Consider the following 17391-nt stretch of genomic DNA (forward strand, 5'->3'; position numbering starts at 1 on the left):
TGTGCTACTCCAGACAGAACCAGTCCCTCCCAGAGCCCTCTTCCCCAGCCAGGAAACTTTGCTGTCACTGGCCCCCAGTGCTCACCGGAGTATGCGTCTCTCTGCCTCGCTCTGCTCCTCAAATGGTGCAGCACTGTGACAAACCAGGAGGGACACATCGAAGTCATCATGGTGGCGCAGACCTTCAGAATCCTTGTAGGAGCCCGAGCTGCAATAAAAAAGCACATAAGTATGAAGGAAGCCTCACTTTGTTCTCCCAGGGCTGATCCAAACAGAACTGTTGGACATGGGGAATTCCACACAGCAGGACTCCTCAGAAGTGCCATGGGAAATGTCAAATGCAGCAGCACACATACACACCACCCCTGTTGACCATCTCAGAAGGACTGTCCAGAATTGCTGTCTGGCACTGTATAGAACAGTCAGCTTTGCTGGCACCTTAGGGCAGTGTCCCCAGGACTGGCAGGTTGCCACCAATCTCCAGCAGCTCCAGGAACTTGCAGCAGATGCACTCACCTGTTCCAAATAGAGACCAGTGCATATTCATTCTGCTCTGTGCCTGGCGTTCCCTTCTTGCTGTCATTGCCCGTGGCCGGTCGGGCCATGCGCAGGGGTTTCATGTGGTAGGTGTTGGCATGGTCAGCGATGTAGTTGTACAGCTGGTGTGCAGTGATCATGTTGGTGGGCAGGGCCAGCGTGCCTAGTGGAAAAATACATTGCTATTAGAGAAGACACTGCAAGCAAACTGCCCCTTCCACAACAGGGCAACAAGGACTTTCCCTGGAGCTCAGACCCTCCCATCACCCTCACTCTGTCATCTCCCTTAATACTCCAAAAGTCAGGAAGGTTTACTTGTAAAGAACTTTTGCCAAGTTGTGTGCTGGTGATCAATCCCAGACTGATAATATATTGACCTACATACCTTGGAAAACGTGATTACGGCCAAATTTGGGGATGTCAGAGTGATGGGCAATGAAATCCTCCAGGAAGCTGGTGAGATGGTAGCCTTGGCGGAGAGTCATGTGGGAGCCCAGCAGATACTGGTGGACGATGCGCAAGTGGAAGTCGTAGCTGAACGAATGCACATGCATGAGGTCCCGCACCTTGTCACACTCCTCCGTGAAGAGCATAGAGAGCTGTGGAAGGACAAGGAGTCAAGGTAGGAGTGTTACCAGGCACCTCACACCCTCCTGCAAAGCCCTGCTGACAAGGCATGGCACAGCCAGTGCAGCTGCCCCAGCATCAGAACAGGATGCAGCCTCATAACACTGCCCTGTGCATGTGCAAGCTTTCCAGGAAAGAAAGGCTCAGCAAATCTGCAGACAAGGTCCTGGAAGGCTCTAAGTTTAGGAGAGACACTCCTGGCATATGTAAGATGCAGCCTTGCTACAGAGCTCCCTTGGAAAAGACAGTATGGTCATGCATGCCTCCTGTCACAGACAGCCTGGAGCTGGCCAGCCTCTACACAGACATCCAGTGCCCTTGAGAAAGGCAGCAGACACCCTGACCTTACAAAGGAGAAGGGAGCAGGCAGCCCTCGAGTGTTGTAGAGCAAGGCACAGAGGTATAAAGGAACCTTTCTGGTGCAGAAAGTAATCCCCTTTAGCAAAGGGCAGGAATCATGTTCACAGATCACCATTCCCACTCCATTTCCTTCTTGTTCCAAGGGAAGCAGAGAGAGCAGAGAGCCATGCACTGACTTCCCTTGGAGCAGGCATCTTTGCCAGAATTGCTCCTATTACTCCCGTCTACTCTGTCTTGCTCCCCAAGCTATGACACAGGTCATCCTCTTGCCAAACCTCCCACCTCCTTTTACTGCAATCCAGCTCTGTTCAAGCAGTGCCATGGAGGGCACATGGCTGCAGAAGGCTCTGTGAGGTTCTGCTTTTCCATGAGGAAGGATAGAGGCTTCCAGAACTTGCTATGCCTGAACACCTCTATGTTCCAGAGATCACTCCTCCCCACAAAGCATCCCCTGCCCCTGAGGAGCATCAGCTGTGCCTGCAAAGCCATTACCTGAGAGTTCACAGACTGGCCCATGGGGATGCGCGAGCATTCCAGCGCGTATTGCTTCACACAGAAATAACAGCCCTGGAGGAGAGAGCACGTGAGCAGAGCACAGCACAGCCTTGGGCCCCTCCAGGGAAGGAGCACAGCCCCCACACTTCACACTTGGGCTGGGGCCCAGACACTCTCACCCCAAGTTCTGTCTCACCTCTTGTCTGAACCAAGCCAGACCAGCCAACATGTGGCTGAGCGCAGAGTACCCTAACTGGTGCTGAGCTCTTCATGATCATTCCTCTGGCAACTCTTACTGCTCTGAGCCCTGCAGAATCATCTCCAACTGATCCCAATCTTGCAGGACCATGGAAGAAGCAGGACAGGACAAATGAAGAATGACATGTCCCTGCTGCACTCCACTCCCTTTGTCACCTCTGAACACTGTCCTTGAAGATCCCCCAGCGATTGTACTTTGTTTCTTGTTCTTTCTTACCTGGAAGGCCAACTCCATCAGCACAATTCCACCTGGAAGAGCTCTCTGTAGATGGTAGGTGGCAACAGCAGGGCTTGTGCTCTGGGAAGAGAATGACAAATCTGAAGAGGTTCTTTGGCTCACAAGGGTGTGAAGCTGCCACAATGCTCTGTGACAGTGGTGGAAATAGAGGCTTCATCAACTGAGCAATCTCGCTGGAGAGAAGAGAGGAGATATGACAGAGCTGACACTGAAAAGAATCCTAACAAACCTAATAAATAGCCTTTGGGAGAATACAACAAGCACACTGATCCCTTCACCTCCTGCTTGCTCAGGACAAGGTGTCTCTAGAGCGTGGGACACTGAGCCAAGGAACAATAGTGTCCACGGAACCTCACTCCTACTGTGGTGTTCCCAGACTGTTGTGCCTGCCTGATACAGCAGCTATCAGACATCCTGTCTCAATTCAGAATTTAGCTGCCAGCGAATTCATTTGCTCCCTCTTAACTTGCTCAGCAGATTGCTCTCTTCTCGTTTTATCTGCAAGATGTTGTCTTACCCACAGTCCTGCACTAACATCGGCCAAAGGCAGGTGCCAATAAAATGTCAGAAAAGGGTGAGTAAATGCTGCCTGCTCCCATCATCCCTGGGTGATTCCACAAGCCATGGGTAGTTTCTACTTAGCTAGAGACTCCAATGGATTCCTCTCCCAGGTACTCAACTTATTCAGTCTCATAAGCTCATGTTCACAAAACTCATGTGTTCACAAAACCTGCTGCTCAAAGAAACACTCTTCTTAGTTTTAAAACTTGCACCAAATACTTTCATTTGATGGTATTGTATTGAATAAGACAGGAAAGGGTCAATCCCTTTCCAGGTTAGCTGCAGTATTGTAGAGCTCTGGCTTGTTCCTCCCTAGCTGCCACTTCTTTATACATGAGGAACCTCAGCCTGCTCTCACAGTAGAGCCATTCCAGGCTTATCTTCTCTAACCTCTTTAACTTCTGCATTCATCTCACGCTAACTAAAGATCGTTCTGCCCTAGAGCTGCCCTTAAGCATATATGCTGAAGATTCTCTGGCAGGTAATCCTTCAGAATCTCACCCAAAAGCAGCTATCCTTGCCCTAGGTCATCTTCTTCTGAGCCCCTCCAAGCTGCTACCAGTCTTTTGATATTTGCCCTGGTTCCACCCAGTGCCAGGAAAGGGCTCTTGAGGCCTGTAGGAGGACATACAGGAGGGCAAAGAGATCTCATTGCATTCAAACTCTCAAAGATGGTGCTGGTCTAGACAGGCTGGCTTTGATGCTTTCTCTGCCCTCCCACCTCCTTTCTGCCTGAAACAATTTCAAAAGCCAACCAGAACTGGCCCACTCCACAGCCTGATTTCCATCTCAGTTCCACCCTTGGAACAGAAATGCACTCACCTTTGGACTTCCCTCTGGTTTTGGCTTTGTGTAGGAAAAGGACCCTCTACCCTCCACTCCCATTGCTGCCAGAGCTCTGATCCGGCTTGTGCTGCTGGAAATGAGAGCAGGGACAGCCTTGAGCAGGGAGCCAACACCTATTGTGTCAAACCAGGGCACAGCTTAGCATGTTGGCTCTTCTGCAACACCAGGGTCCCCAGCATGTCACTGACCTGCGAGTGGTAGGTGAGGGTGGCCGCACCTGGACCAGAATGAAGCCCATGCTCTGCAGGTACTGGATGTACTGCTGCAGGAAGGCATTGCACATCTCCTGCAGCCAGGGCTCCTCCTTCACCTTGCAGGGAACTGCATCTGCCGAGTCACAGCTGTGGCTGCGGTCCCTCCCCGAAGCTGTAGAGTCATTGGAGCGGTGGCGCTTCTGCAAGAGAAAGCAAGTTCCTAAGGAGAGCTGCTCTGACTGGCCCCAGCAGAGGACACCAGGTGCCCTGGTCAAGCAAAAGGCAGATCTCTCTCTGCCAGAGAACACTAACATCTGGTTGTCCAAGCACTGTCCCAGTGACCAAAATAAAAATCCAAGATCTACCCAGCCATGCACAGACCTAACAGCACTGCAATAACCTGCAGGAACCTGCTGCCTCCCCCAGAACATCTGCCTCCTCCAGAACAGCTTCCACAAAGTGTTAGTGGCTCACAACTGGTTCATGCAAAGCTCAGAGCTTTAGCTCCTATTGCCACGGTAAGAGTCCAATCCCCTTATGAATCCTGCTGACTTCTCAGGATTTCTTAGCAGTTCAGTAGCACTGAAAAAGTGTTTCCTTCTAAACACTCACTTATTCTTTTGATGTCTTGAATATTCCTTTTCTATGTGCTGAGAGAGACTAAGTCTTCTTTTTTTTGATCTCTCTACTTTAAGCCTGCAGTTCTGTTATATATTTCTTTCTAGCTTTCTGCCTATCTGCTCCACCAACCACAAGAGATGTCTCTTCACCTGGCATCTCTCCAGCTACACTCTGACCTTCTCCAAGTCTCTCCAGTTCAGTGTCTTTGTCACTTACTGGCCAGATGAAGACATTAATACACTAGTATCTTAGAAATTTATTAGAATATTACCTATTCTACTAACACCCCTTTCTAATGTACTCTAACCAGTGTCTGCTGCACCCAACTGTTCACAAATTGAAGAAACCACTGAGATGTGTGCTCTGTACAGGCTCTGCAGAGAGTGTAAAATACAAGAGGGCTCAAATTTCTCTCCACATTGTTGTGTTTTACTGCAAACCAGGTCCCAGCTCCCACAAAAGCTCTCATATCACAGGCTACTCAGGTGCCTCTTGAGTTCCTTGCATTATTTTTCTGTTCTGACCAATTTTAACAGCCCTCCAGCACTGCAAAGTCTGGCAACTCATATGTCCCAATAAATGACCTGCAGATACAGAAACCAATACAGCGCCTTGAAACCCCCGCTGCAAGACTCTTCAAATTCAATAACCAATTTCCATTTTGCTCTGTTCCAAAAACAAAGTGAAGTTTTCATTCTGTGATGATACCTTCCCTTTCACCTGCAAGTGTTCAATTTCTGTAACAACTTCTGCTTAAAGACCGTCAAAATCCTTTTGACATTCTCATAATGCCTGTTCTTCCCTTCTGACACACATACAGACTGTGAACAGCCAGTATGGGACCTGCACTGGTTAGTCTGTCAGGTTGCAAGCTGCTCAGAATTCAGCTGGTTTGCCTTCAATTGTTTTGGCTATTTGTTGGGTCCAGAAAAGGCTTACCAGGTCTGGCTGCTGAATTAATAAGGGAAGTTTTGCTTCCTTAAAAGATCAGTACCAGACAGTGCCCTTGATGGATTCTCCAGACTCAATCCTGAATTCCCTGGGTAGAAAAGGAAATCAGTCTTCTCCAGGGATAGTGTGGCTGCAGGAGAAAAGCTTTGAGGACCCAAGGATTTTCTCAGTCTCCAACCTACAGCATTCAAATTCATCCTGTATTGTAGGAGTGAGGCCAGAGCAGCCCTGTCTTGGGAAAAGACAGCTCCTTTGTCCCTGTGCACAAAGCCCGACCCCACTGGTGCTTGCTGACACTCACCTTCCCCTCGACCTTGCCCAGCTGGTCAGTCTGGATCTGCTGCCTGAAGGCCGGGTCAAAGAGCAAGGGGGTGGCACAGTAGTGAACCAGGCGTGAGGACTGCTTCAGAGTCTCCAGGTCTGCCAGCTGCACGACATGAGAGGAGCATAGTTACAGCACACACCCCTCACCGAGGCTGGGAACAAGCTGTCCATGACACTGCAATGCTGCTCAAATGGAGAGAACCTGGGGAATCCCCTGCTTTACAGCCTTTCCAGTGCTGGGCAGTGAGGCCACGTGCCCAAATGCGGTTCAGAGCCCTGCAACCCCAAAAGTTCAAGCAGAGACCACTACTCCATTGCCTAGCACCATCCCCACCACACATCCTGCTTAGAGCTGCAGTGCTCCCCTTTGCTGGTGCTCCCAGCGTGCTGTAAGAAGGCCCAGCCCTCCACCTATCCAGGCTGCACTCACACTGATAGGCATGTTGGACTGAGCTGATCTCTGCTGCCAGGTGACAAAGAGGTTTTCAATCTTCATCTGTTTCTCCAGTTCTGAAGGAAAGAAAGCAGTCACAAGAGCATCAAACCACAGCCCCAAGTATTGCTACTTTCCTTCACTCCCACCCCAAACAGACGATAATCCATTTCCACAGAGAACTGTCGCCTGACAAAACTCTTGTTCTGCTCTGATCTCCTTTTCCAGAAGCGAGATTATTAGGCAGGCTCCCATGATATCAGCCTTGCTTTACCTTTCCTCTCCATGCTCTTAATTTCCAGGAACTGGGCCCCATGCCGAGCCACAGGGTCAAAAGGTCCCAAGTCAGGCCCATGGGGTAAGCGCCTGATGGTGGTGACATCCCGAAGAGCTTCATCAAAGGGCACCACGTCGGGATGGAAGTGCAGGGACGGGAGGCTGCGGGCAGAGCTGCTCAGCCGGCCTTGCTCCTTGCTGGGCGGGGGACACGGGCTCCGTATCAGCGCATCCACCTCCAAAGTGGAGTTCAAGAAAGGATTTGGCTCCTAAGTAAACAGACAGAGCCATGAAGCCTCCTTACTGCCAGTTCTGGAGCAAGAACCCCCAGAGTAAATCCAGTTCTGGCCATCTGCTGAGATCTGTGTTAGCCTTTTCCACTACCAGTTCCAAAAAGAGCATGCCTGGGCCCACCATGTCTCTAATGTGAATTGGGAAGCCCATTCCTCATCCTCCACCCTAAATAATTCAGTTACCAATAAGTGCTGCCAGCAGAAGGATCTGGCTTCTCTTTCCACCTGTCTCCAAGAGCAGGGCAGCAGTCTGGCTGGAAATGGTCAAGTTGGACATGTGAATGTCTGGGGATGCCCTGCCAATCAGCACACAAAATGTGCTTGCAAGCTTCCTCAGATCCCCACACTGCCAAGGCCCTTCCTGAAGAAGAAAGGACTGCCCTGTCTGGAGTGGTGCCCTACCTGCTTGCTGTCCTCATGCCATGGTGTGTCCATGAAGCAGTGGTGGTGGAAGAGTCCCATCTTTTGGCTGATCAGGCAGTGCACGATGTGGGACCGGGCATTCTGCCACTGCAGCAGGCGTGTCAGGGAGCAGTTCAAGTTGGCCCCCAGGTCTGGGGACCAGTTGTAAGTGTAGAGCGTCAGCTGGAGAGAGAGGAACAGGAGGAAGCCTTAAGGACATGTTCAGAGAGAGCCTGCACGGTGGCACAGGCTGCCCCTGGTGTTCTGGTGGTACTTGCTGCAGCTGCAGCCAGTTTCAGCTGACAGGCTGCAACACGGAGAATGGCAACAGCTCAGTTACGGTCCCCTGTTAACAGCCACAGCCATTACTACCTTTTTGTCAATGATCTCCATGAAGAGGAACCTTTGCCGGGGCACCAGGTCTCGACCAACAAGGCTGGGATCAGAGCCTCTCTCTGCTGAGCTGAATTCCGTGGCCTCAAAGCGCTGGAGCCCTTTGTGAACTGGAAGAAGCCACAGTTATCACCCTCAGTACTGGTTCATCCCACTTTTATGTCAGGACCATGCAATTAAGATGTCATGACAGGATGTTTTGCCACAGTACTGCTGAGTTCATCTTGAAATAAGCTGTCACAAGCACATTCAAAAGTAAGGTCTCAGAAGGCAAAACCGGACAACCCACTGCCCACCTCTGAGCACAAGCAGTCTGTCCCAGTAAGGAGGGGAACCCTGTTCATTGATGTTCCCTCCAGAAGACACCAGCACAGTCCCAGGGACCATGGCCAGGCACTCACCCTGTTCTGTGCTGCAACGCCACTGCTGGAAGTTGCGTCCCAGCAGGATGAAGTGCCTGATGACTCCAGGGCAAGGGCTGGCACTCTGACCAGACTTATAGGGCAGGAAGGCAGTGCCCCGATGGTAGCTGCAAAGAAAAGCCCCAGAGGTGGCTGCCAAGCAGAGCTTTGGCAGTAGAAGTATGGCTGGCTGATCAACACCTGCTGGTGCTAAACAGCCACCCATGAATCACATAACTCACCAGATCTGCTCAAACACTTTGACAGTGGTGTCACTTGCCAGGGCAGTGACCAGGTTCACCACTTCTACTAGGATGGAGGATAGGAGGAAACGAGAAACCATCTCCAAGGAGCACTGCTGCACTGACGGGCACCCTGCATGGAAGATGTACTGTAGGACAAGGTGCCAAGCTACCCCAGAGCCACATCCTGCCCACATGAGCAGTGGAGAGGGCTAAGGGCCTGAGGCAGGCAGAACTGGAGAACACGAACTTTATATGGATGAGAAGATGAAACCTGAAATAACCCCTGGTTTCATGTTCTGGCCCAAAGTGGGACCTGAACCAAACATCCTGTATGCTCTCAGCACAGCACTTTATTCCCCCACTTATTCCTTGTTCCCTGGCTTACTCCTCACCAGAGGAAGAGAAGAGCTCTACTTTGCCATCAGGAATGTGGGAGGATGTACAAACACCAAAGTGAAAGGTAACCAGAAAGCAGCAACATGGCAGCTGTACAGCCCCAAATCCCTGCATCTGAAGGGTGTTCCTCCTCTCCCTCCCTGCCTGCAAGAGGGTCACCCATGAAACTTCACAGTGCCAGAGCATGTTGCAGAGGCTCAGATCCTCCATCCCTGCTACATCTGGGAGCTAAAGCACTACCACAGCTGGAGTCCAAGACTCTCCAAAGCAGCTGCAGGCAAGTTCAGCAAGCCCTGGACTTGGAGCATGGCAGACATAACCACAGGCCTTAGAAGGTTTGTTCTGATGCACAGGCACATGCCAGGCCTCCTGCCACAGCTTTCTAATGCTGATGCTGGCCCAGAAACCAATGTGACTCTGGCGAGGTTTGGGGAGAGACAGGGTGTGTAGCTAGGACCAGCAAGGAATGAAGATGGAGGTTGCCACATAAGAGGATTTGTCCTGAGAGCTCTGGGTGGAAAGGCCTACTCCCAGCTGGGACCCAAAACACATACCCAGGTGGTTCATGAATGCCATCCACTGCTGGCAGGTTTGACTGAAGAGTGGGTGCACGGTACCCACATCTCCTTCTTCCAACTGGCAGGCTCGGCGCCTGAGGAGAGGGAAGGCAAGAGGGAAGCACAGTTACACTAGATCAGTCAGCTGTAGTGAAGGCAGAAAAGTGTAACAATCCCCTCAGAGCTCCAGAGCAGAGCTCTGGGAGCTTTGATCCTTTTTGGCTTGATACAATCCTTGAGTTGGGTCACTCTTGGTCAGTAGCCATATGAGTGTCAGGTGTTGCACAGGGCCCCACAGTGTGGAGAAGGGATCTCTGGCAGGGACAAACAGCTGTGCTCCCACAACACTCCAGCAATAAGGAGTAAGGCTTTGTGTGTGGAAGGCAGTTTTCCTGAACTGCCTGTGTAAGGGAGAAACTACAAGGAAAAGGAATGCGGTCCAGAGGCCATCAGGATGCAGAGCAATATACAACAGATTGGGGAAACAACATCCTGGCTGTCCAGCCTGCAGGCTGTGCTTGCCTCTGTGCCTGTTCCAGCTCAGCTGTGGCCGTGGCCCGATCCTGGCTCAGGTGCTGCTTCACATTCTCTGTCTTGTGCCGCCGTCTCGTGCGAGCCTCTTCCGGCCTCTCCAGCACAATGTCGTCAGTAGTCTTGGGGCTGCCCAGCTCCGAGGACTCTGTCTTGCTCTAGGGGAGAAAGGGATAAGTTCATATTGTGCACATACAGAGCCCACAGTCAGTGCCCTGATCTCAAGAGTCCCTGCTGCAAGCCTGGCTTCCCACTCCCAGCCAGATTCCTACTGTCCATTCCTTGTGGCCTGACACACCATGAGGACCTTACAGGCCCTGTTCCTTCAGCAATGTTACCAGCATGTCCCAGAAGCTGCGGCGTCCCAACTTGTTTGTGGGTGTCACTGGCTCTCCAGGGCTTGGTGAAGGTGCAGAGGTGAAGTGCAAAGGTGGAGGACAGCTTCTGCCAGGCCCCCCACTGGCCAGGGCCAGGCCCTTGGCCTCTGACATGGTCCTCCTTAGGCCTCCTGGGGAGACAAAGCAAATCAGACTCTGCAGAAGCTCCCCCTGCAAATCTGCTTGGTATCCCCTTGTGTCTGGCCAGAGCCTGGCTGGAGAGAAGGGAAAGAGCCAGAAAAGTGGATTCAATCTCAGGGAACACACAAACCCTTAAATGTCTCTCCAACACCAATGTCTATGATGCTTCTTCCCCAAGACACTACACCACATACTGCAGAGTGTAGAGCAGCTTCCTCCCTCCTTGCCCACCCAACCAGATTCCCCCCAGCACAGCCAAGCTCCTGCAGGCCAGGCAGAAGGAGCAAGGCTGGGTGAAGGCTCAAGGCGGCCATCCTGGCCAGGCCCTCACCCGCAGAGCTCAGGTCCTCCAGGTCTGCAGCACTCGGGGGACAGGCAGCTTCCACGCACAGCGGGGCTGGCAGCACAAGGAACTCCATGACGGCGTCGCAGAGCGCGTGACGCAGGGCCCCGCGCAGCTTCTCCGACAGCTGCAGCAGGCTGATGTTGCCCTTCTCCCAGATATCCAGGCGCACCCGCACGCAGGGCTCTGTGGGGAAAGGGTAGATCTGCAGGGCTCTTCAACCCTGCCTTCACCAGCCCTCAGGTGCCCCAGGGGATGTGGAGGCTGCGGGCAATTGGCAGCCGCTGGCCAACTCCCCACCTGAAGGCGGGGGCTCAGCCCCTGGCTGGTGCCTGCTGACGGCCGTGAGGCTCTCGAAGTCGCTGTCCTGCAGCAGGCCCATGATGGGTGAGGGGGAAGGCAGCTTCAGAGGGTCAGGCCTCTCCCCGTGGGGCAGCAAGGTGGGGCTGCCGTGCTCATCCACGAATGTCAGTGCAATGCATGCAATTCCTGCGGGGCAGAATCCGAGACAGCCTCCATCAACACAGCACCAGGTGCACCCCCACAGTGCCTGCCTGCACCTTGCCACCCCGCAGCCGGGACCATCATGTCACCACTTGAGTTGCACGGTGTCACTTGGCAGGCAGGGCCCACAGGAGGGGAGGCAGCCAGGGGAGCGGAGGCTAGCTGTGCCTGTGGGGAGCCAGGGTAAGAAGCATATTTGGCACAGGGTGTCCCCACCATTCCAATAATCCCTCTCCTGCAGAGTCACAGATTTCACCTTGCCCTGCAGGAGCTTCCTGGGTTGTCCAGCACCACATGCAAGAGGAAAGTATCTCCATTTGCACCAGGAGAGCCTTTGTGTAGATTGATCCAGGATGGGGCTCACCATTCCTGTCCTCTTAAGGGACAGAGTACAGGGCCCAGATACTCTTCAGCAGCCCCCTCCAGGCTGTGAAGGATGTAGAGTCCCTGCAGATAGGACACCTTGTTGCAAATTACACTCACAGCCCCCTCCTCACTGTACACCTGAACAAGATCAGGCACCTTCCCCATGCACCCCAACCAGGCAGGACTGGGGACAAGGCAGACTCACACCCAGCCTGGAGTCACTGCAGGGAAAAATTCAGACCCTGCCCGCTGGCTCTCTATCCTGAGCCCTACGCACGCACAACAGGACAGTTCAGAGCTGCAGAGCAGCTGCGTAGTTCCTGCTTCACAGCCCACGTGCTGTGAGCCCTGCGCCACACAGGAGAAGCCCTGCTATGGACCAGAGCAGAAACAAGAGCTGACTCTCCATGGCCCAGCTCAATGGCCAGGGTACCAGGGAAGCATCTGCAAGGTCCAAAACTCACATTGTAACCTTAGATGTTCCCACTCCCTTTGAAAGCTCCCTAAGCCAGCACTCAGGTGGTTGGATGGCAAAGCTGCCCCAACACTGTCTAAAGGTGATGTGTCCTGCTACTAATAACCTCAAGCCCTATAACACTGCTGAGCCCATGCTCTCTTCTTCTCCAGTCCAGCAAGGATGGCAGTGACACCAGACTCCACTGCCACAGAGTAAGCAGTGTCCCTGACCAGATCCCCAGCTCTGCACTGAGGACAGGTGCCCTCTCTGCATGGAGACAAACCCAGCCCAAGCAGGCTGTGCCCAGTCTAATCAGCAGCAGCACAACCATCCAGTCTCCATCATTCCCTGTGAAGCATAAGCTCTGCAGCAACCTTTCCTCCAAGGCACAGCAGACACAAGGGAGAGTGCACGGGGAGGGAGAGAGATGCTCACAAAGGAGAGAGGCAGGCATTCAATCAGAGGGCAACTCATGTGCACCCATGCTGAGGAAATTACAAGCAAGTCCCACAGAGCCTCTTGCTGCAGCAGGGCAGCTCTCCAGGACATGGGTGTCAATACAGGGGTATCAAGAGCAGGAAATCTACCCCACATGACAGTGAATATTAGCTCTACCAACCAGACTTCCTTTCTGTAAACAGTAAAGGGCACAAACTCCTCCTGGGGTTTAGCAGTCAGCCCCAGGTCCACCAAAATTGCTGAATGATCATGTGGTAATTATAGACCATTTCCCATTTCTTCTCCTGAATAAATTCCCACACTCAGCCTCTGGCACATTTCCCTATCACATCCATTCCTGTACCACTGCAAAGGCTGTCCTCCATGTCACAGGGCACAAGCCTTCCAGGACCATGGAGAAACTGAAATCAAACCACTAAATCACATGTTAAAAAAAAAAAAACAAAAACCAACAACAACAAAAAAAAACCCCACAGCTTAGAAGCTCAAAATCTGAGTTCTGAAGCTATAGAATGAGGTACATCAACAAGAGCTGCTAAGGGTCATACTTCCTGGTGCACTGGAAGTGGGGTGCTAGAGAACTTTTACCTCCCATCTGTGGGGGACTCTGAGCCCCCTCTGGCCCAGGCTCACTGGATTAAAAGCACACATCTAATGGTGCCTGGCCACTCCAGCCTGGCCAGCCCAGCTCTTTGCTAAGCAAGGGAACACCCCACTCCATGACACAGCCACTGGGAGAGTGATGATGCTACATCCTGGAGCATCAATGACATTTGAAACATCAGGACTCCTGTTTTCCTCAGGGAAGAGATGCCTGTTTGGACCTGTAGGAAAAAAGATGCAGGATTCTGGAGTTCACTACTTGCAAGTTAAGAGAGCATCAAATGGACCCCCAGCAGCTGAAAATCACTGAGCTGCCACCTCAGGGCAATAGGTTCTGTTTGCTCCTTTATCCAGCCAGCAAGAAACAGGGCTCAGCTAAATAGACACACACACACAAACACACGGAGGAGTCAGAGCAGAAGCCACAACACAAGGAAAACAAGAACAGCTGGGACCAGAGAGCTGCATGGGAAAGGGAGATGGATTAATACTTGGAGCCATGGGTGCTACCTTGGAAGTGAGAGAGTGGAAAGAGGTGCTGCACAAGGTCCGACATGGTACCTACATAACAGAAGAACATTCAAACAGTGCACGAGGGGCACAAGACACACAATGGCCAGGTGACAGACCACACGGCCTGGACAAAACATGACATGACAACCTGCTGCAGGGTGGGCCCTATCCAATCCCCTCTCCAGCAGTCTAAAGAAAAAAACAAGGACATTGCCCACACAGCCCACGCTCAATTACATGCTCCCAGATTTCCCTTGGCAGCAAGGCTTCTGCCACAACTGCTCCCACCTCCAGCCCCATGGAGCCTCTGTGCTCCACACTGAGGTCTCATTGTGTCTAGAGCTGCTTCCTGCAGCAATAGGTCAAGCTTAGCAAGTTGCTCCCTGGGACACCTTAGTTTGCACCACCACACATGCAGAGGCGTGCAGTCCCTCAGGCACACACCTTACCCACCTTCCAGCCATGGAGGAACACACTCCCCCAGCAGTGACCCTGCTCAGTCACTCAAATCTCCAGCATGGGAAACACCTCCCCAGCACATAGCCCCATTAGCTGTTTCAGAAGAAGTGAGCACAATACCTTTTCCACCAGTGCCTTGGCCACCTGGCTTGTTGTACAAATAGAGATCCTGGTCAGGGATGCTCCCGTTGTGGTTGAAGTAGTGCTAAGGAGAACAAAGAAGAATACTGACAAAGATTAGAGAACTTGCCTTAAATGGGAGGAGACTCATATATATGCAGAGCTCATCCCCAAACCTGTAGAATCAAATCCAGACCTCCTCAAAATACTCACCAACACAGCCTTCACAACTGCTGGGGTGAAGGAACCCCTAACAGTCCATACAGAGTTATGTGGCACTACACATATGTCTGTACTATGGCCATGCTAAGGAGTGGGTAGCTGCTCCCAAATTTTTATTAATCCTGATGTTTCAGTCCTTAGATCTCAGGAAGCCATGCAAGAAGCCAAGTCCAGCTTTGAAAGGGGGTCTTCTCCCATTCTCCTGGGAGATGACTATGGGCATGAGCTTTGTAATTGCTGTTTTTTGCACAACAACTACCTATCATGAAGGCATGGCCTGTCTGGGCTAATCAGGATGTGCTCAGATCTGTAGAACTCCCCCAGGCCTTAGGAGTTGGTGTCAGTTTCTCTGCAACCCTCCATGGCAGAGCTGGCAACATGGTGTCAGAGCTGCCCCAACAATCGCCCCCAGCAGCAGCTAGAAGCTGGGCAGACTTCTGTCCCAGCCCCAGCCCTCCTCACCTTGAAGTGGTGCTCCACGTTGCTGTCGGTGTACTTGGGGGTGTGCAGGAAGATGAGCAGGTTCTGGCGCAGGTAATAGGCCACGGCGTGCAGCCAGGGCAGGGCTGAGGGCGGCAGGGAGAACTGCAGGACCTCTGTGGGCGGCGTCCCGGGGGGCTGGATAAACTGCACACAGGAGGCTTTAAAACCCAGCTGGGCCTAGCAGCCTGCCCTGGGGCTCTAATACTGATAAAAATGATGCCAGTTGGCTCTGCAAAGGTGGAAGTGTGGTGGGCAGAACCCTAGGCAGTGCCCTGAGACAGATCATAGAATATCCTGAATTAGATGGGACCACAAGTATCATCAAAGTCCAACTCCTGGCCCTGCCCAGGACAGCCCCAGGATGCAGGCAGACATTTATTCCAAGGTGTGGGAAGGAGGGCACAGGGAAGTCCTGCCGTGCTGCAAACCCAGCAGAGCTAATCTCCCAGCTGCCCTGGTACCCACATGGTATATGCCTCAGTGAATGCTAGCCTGACCAAGCACTGGAGCAGGGAACAGGATGTAACAAACTGCCCTGGTCTTCCTTGGGGCAGGAGCAGCCAAGACAGGTCAAAATGTAGGGAAGTGGTCTGGGATGAAGAGAGCAGATTAGCCAGTGAGGTACCTCCACATCTGCTGGGGTCAGCTTGCAGTTCCGCACCAGCATGACAGTGATGATATCCAGGGTGGCCTCATCCAGGCGTCTGCGCAGCACCTTCACCAGCTCATCTGTGATCTCAGGCCCTGACAAATGAGCAGAGGTAAAAGCAGCTTTTTCACCCCATCCAGTAAGAATGACTACAGCCACCTTTCCCTCCCTGTTCAGGATGTACCATTCTCATACTCACTTCCCACAGGGAACCTGACTTTCCCCACCATCAATTTCTTCAGAAATATTTTTCTATGAGTTTATGATCACAGAAGACTACTGGTGCAGTAGGCAAAAACAAATGCACTCCTGCACAGGGTTTGCAGGAGGTTTCATTGTGGGCTATGGATCCTTTCCTTATATTTTCACCCACACAGAACAGAGAGCAGCTCTGAGCTAAGGAAGAACTATTTTCTCAGGAAGGAGATTCCTCTTTAAGCGAAGAGGACAGGGAGCACAGCTATGTTCCTTTGCTTTACATCAGCACAGTTCTGCTGCCAGGTGCTATCACACATACCTGCTGGGGCAACACCATGGACCATCAGCTGGATGTGTCTGTCTATCTGTCCCACAGGGCGGGCAGAGTCCACACTACGGCATGAGGCAGTGTCCAGAGAGGAACGAGAACCCTGGAGGAACAAAATCAGCCATGTGGAAGTAGCTTCATATGAATTCTAGATCCATCATTGTCCCAGGCTGTCAGCAGGGTCAGACAGACCACACCCACTGCTGCCCCACTCCACACATCTACAGTGTAAATTTTACCCCACATAAAATCCAGGTTGCTGGAACTACTGAGTTCCCTCCATTCCTATCACCATGAGCACCCACATCCACTCGCAGAGAGCAGCAGACTCACCATTAGATCCTCAGTGTAAATGGGCTCCTGGCTGCGTGTCAGTGCCAGCGAGCGACATGATGCACTAAGGCTGTTCTCTGCTTCCCACACCTTCCCACTGTGGGTGGTTTCAGTCAGCCTGAATACAGAAAGACATGTCAGCCTCCAGTCCCAAAGATGACAGCATCATACAACCACACAAGATCCACATCTTCCTTGCTCTCCCCTGTACACTTTGTGGGAACTGGTCCTTAGAATACGGAGTTGGTGCAGAAACTGCTGTCTGGCTCCCTCAAAAAAGCCATCATTTTTCCTCCCATGTAAAGGCTTAGCACAGGGAGAGAAAGATGGACCTTGCTTGATGTGACTAACTCACCAGAAATCAGATATTTGCTGCTTGGGTCACAACACAGTCCCTAAGGCTGGGCAGACAGTTTCTGTCCCAAGGAGCTCTCAGTCTGTGTAACACACATAGCAAGGCCAACAAGTCACGCTGGCTTCTTACCGGAGGTAGAAAACAGATTTAGTGGCACGTTCCTGGTAGACAAACATATTCTTCCTGTTCACCACAGAGAATGCGTTGAGCACTGAGCGAAGTGCCTGGATAGCTGTGAGGAATGTGGGACATTAGCTATCCCCATACCCTTCTCTGGAGTGCCAATCCAGCCAGCAGCTGGACTCCTGACACGACAGACGGGAGGAACCTGGGCTGCACGTACCTCGTGAAACCCCCATGTTGGGGCCCATCTTGAGGCGTGAATGCACATGGATGAGTGTGCTCCACACCACCCCACAAGCAAAGTGCCCTGGCATGAACTGCATGGTGGCAGCCAGGTAGTCCCGGGGCTGGTAGCTCTCCTCTACAGAGTAATCTGTGAAGAACATAGGACATAGCTGGGGCCATAGCATGGAAGTTAA

At 52.2% G+C, this 17391-nt stretch overlaps 1 protein-coding gene across 9 annotated transcripts in view; it reads right to left on the reverse strand.

Annotated features, from left to right (window-relative positions):
• SZT2 (SZT2 subunit of KICSTOR complex) overlaps window positions 1–17391 on the reverse strand; it is a 56615-nt gene that overhangs the window by 6821 nt on the left and 32403 nt on the right. For 6 of the 9 annotated variants that reach the window (XR_014957040.1, XM_021527941.4, XM_085586322.1 and 3 more), the window contains 26 exons: window positions 17193–17345; window positions 16979–17081; window positions 16495–16612; window positions 16153–16264; window positions 15612–15730; window positions 14966–15130; window positions 14282–14366; window positions 11101–11289; window positions 10789–10986; window positions 10278–10447; window positions 9931–10097; window positions 9406–9503; window positions 8453–8585; window positions 8211–8338; window positions 7789–7919; window positions 7417–7599; window positions 6720–6990; window positions 6443–6522; window positions 5990–6115; window positions 4111–4316; window positions 3899–3992; window positions 2495–2575; window positions 2017–2091; window positions 923–1136; window positions 517–700; window positions 86–208 (listed from right to left, as the gene is read on the reverse strand). Coding sequence is in view for 8 of the 9 variants with exons in the window: in XM_021527941.4 (XP_021383616.3) it covers window positions 86–208; window positions 517–700; window positions 923–1136; window positions 2017–2091; window positions 2495–2575; window positions 3899–3992; window positions 4111–4316; window positions 5990–6115; window positions 6443–6522; window positions 6720–6990; window positions 7417–7599; window positions 7789–7919; window positions 8211–8338; window positions 8453–8585; window positions 9406–9503; window positions 9931–10097; window positions 10278–10447; window positions 10789–10986; window positions 11101–11289; window positions 14282–14366; window positions 14966–15130; window positions 15612–15730; window positions 16153–16264; window positions 16495–16612; window positions 16979–17081; window positions 17193–17345 (3706 nt within the window). In the remaining variant the exon portion in view is untranslated. Of the gene's footprint in view, window positions 1–85; window positions 209–516; window positions 701–922; window positions 1137–2016; window positions 2092–2494; window positions 2689–3898; window positions 3993–4110; window positions 4317–5989; window positions 6116–6442; window positions 6523–6719; window positions 6991–7416; window positions 7600–7788; window positions 7920–8210; window positions 8339–8452; window positions 8586–9405; window positions 9504–9930; window positions 10098–10277; window positions 10448–10788; window positions 10987–11100; window positions 11290–14281; window positions 14367–14965; window positions 15131–15611; window positions 15731–16152; window positions 16265–16494; window positions 16613–16978; window positions 17082–17192; window positions 17346–17391 lie in introns of those variants that run through there. The other 3 variants (XM_077785380.2, XM_085586324.1, XM_085586323.1) reach the window with 3 other exon arrangements.

The sequence above is a fragment of the Lonchura striata genome, chromosome 8, assembly GCF_050655825.1.
Source record: "Lonchura striata isolate lonStrDom1 chromosome 8, ASM5065582v1, whole genome shotgun sequence".
In the NCBI taxonomy this organism is placed as follows: Eukaryota; Metazoa; Chordata; class Aves; order Passeriformes; family Estrildidae; genus Lonchura; species Lonchura striata.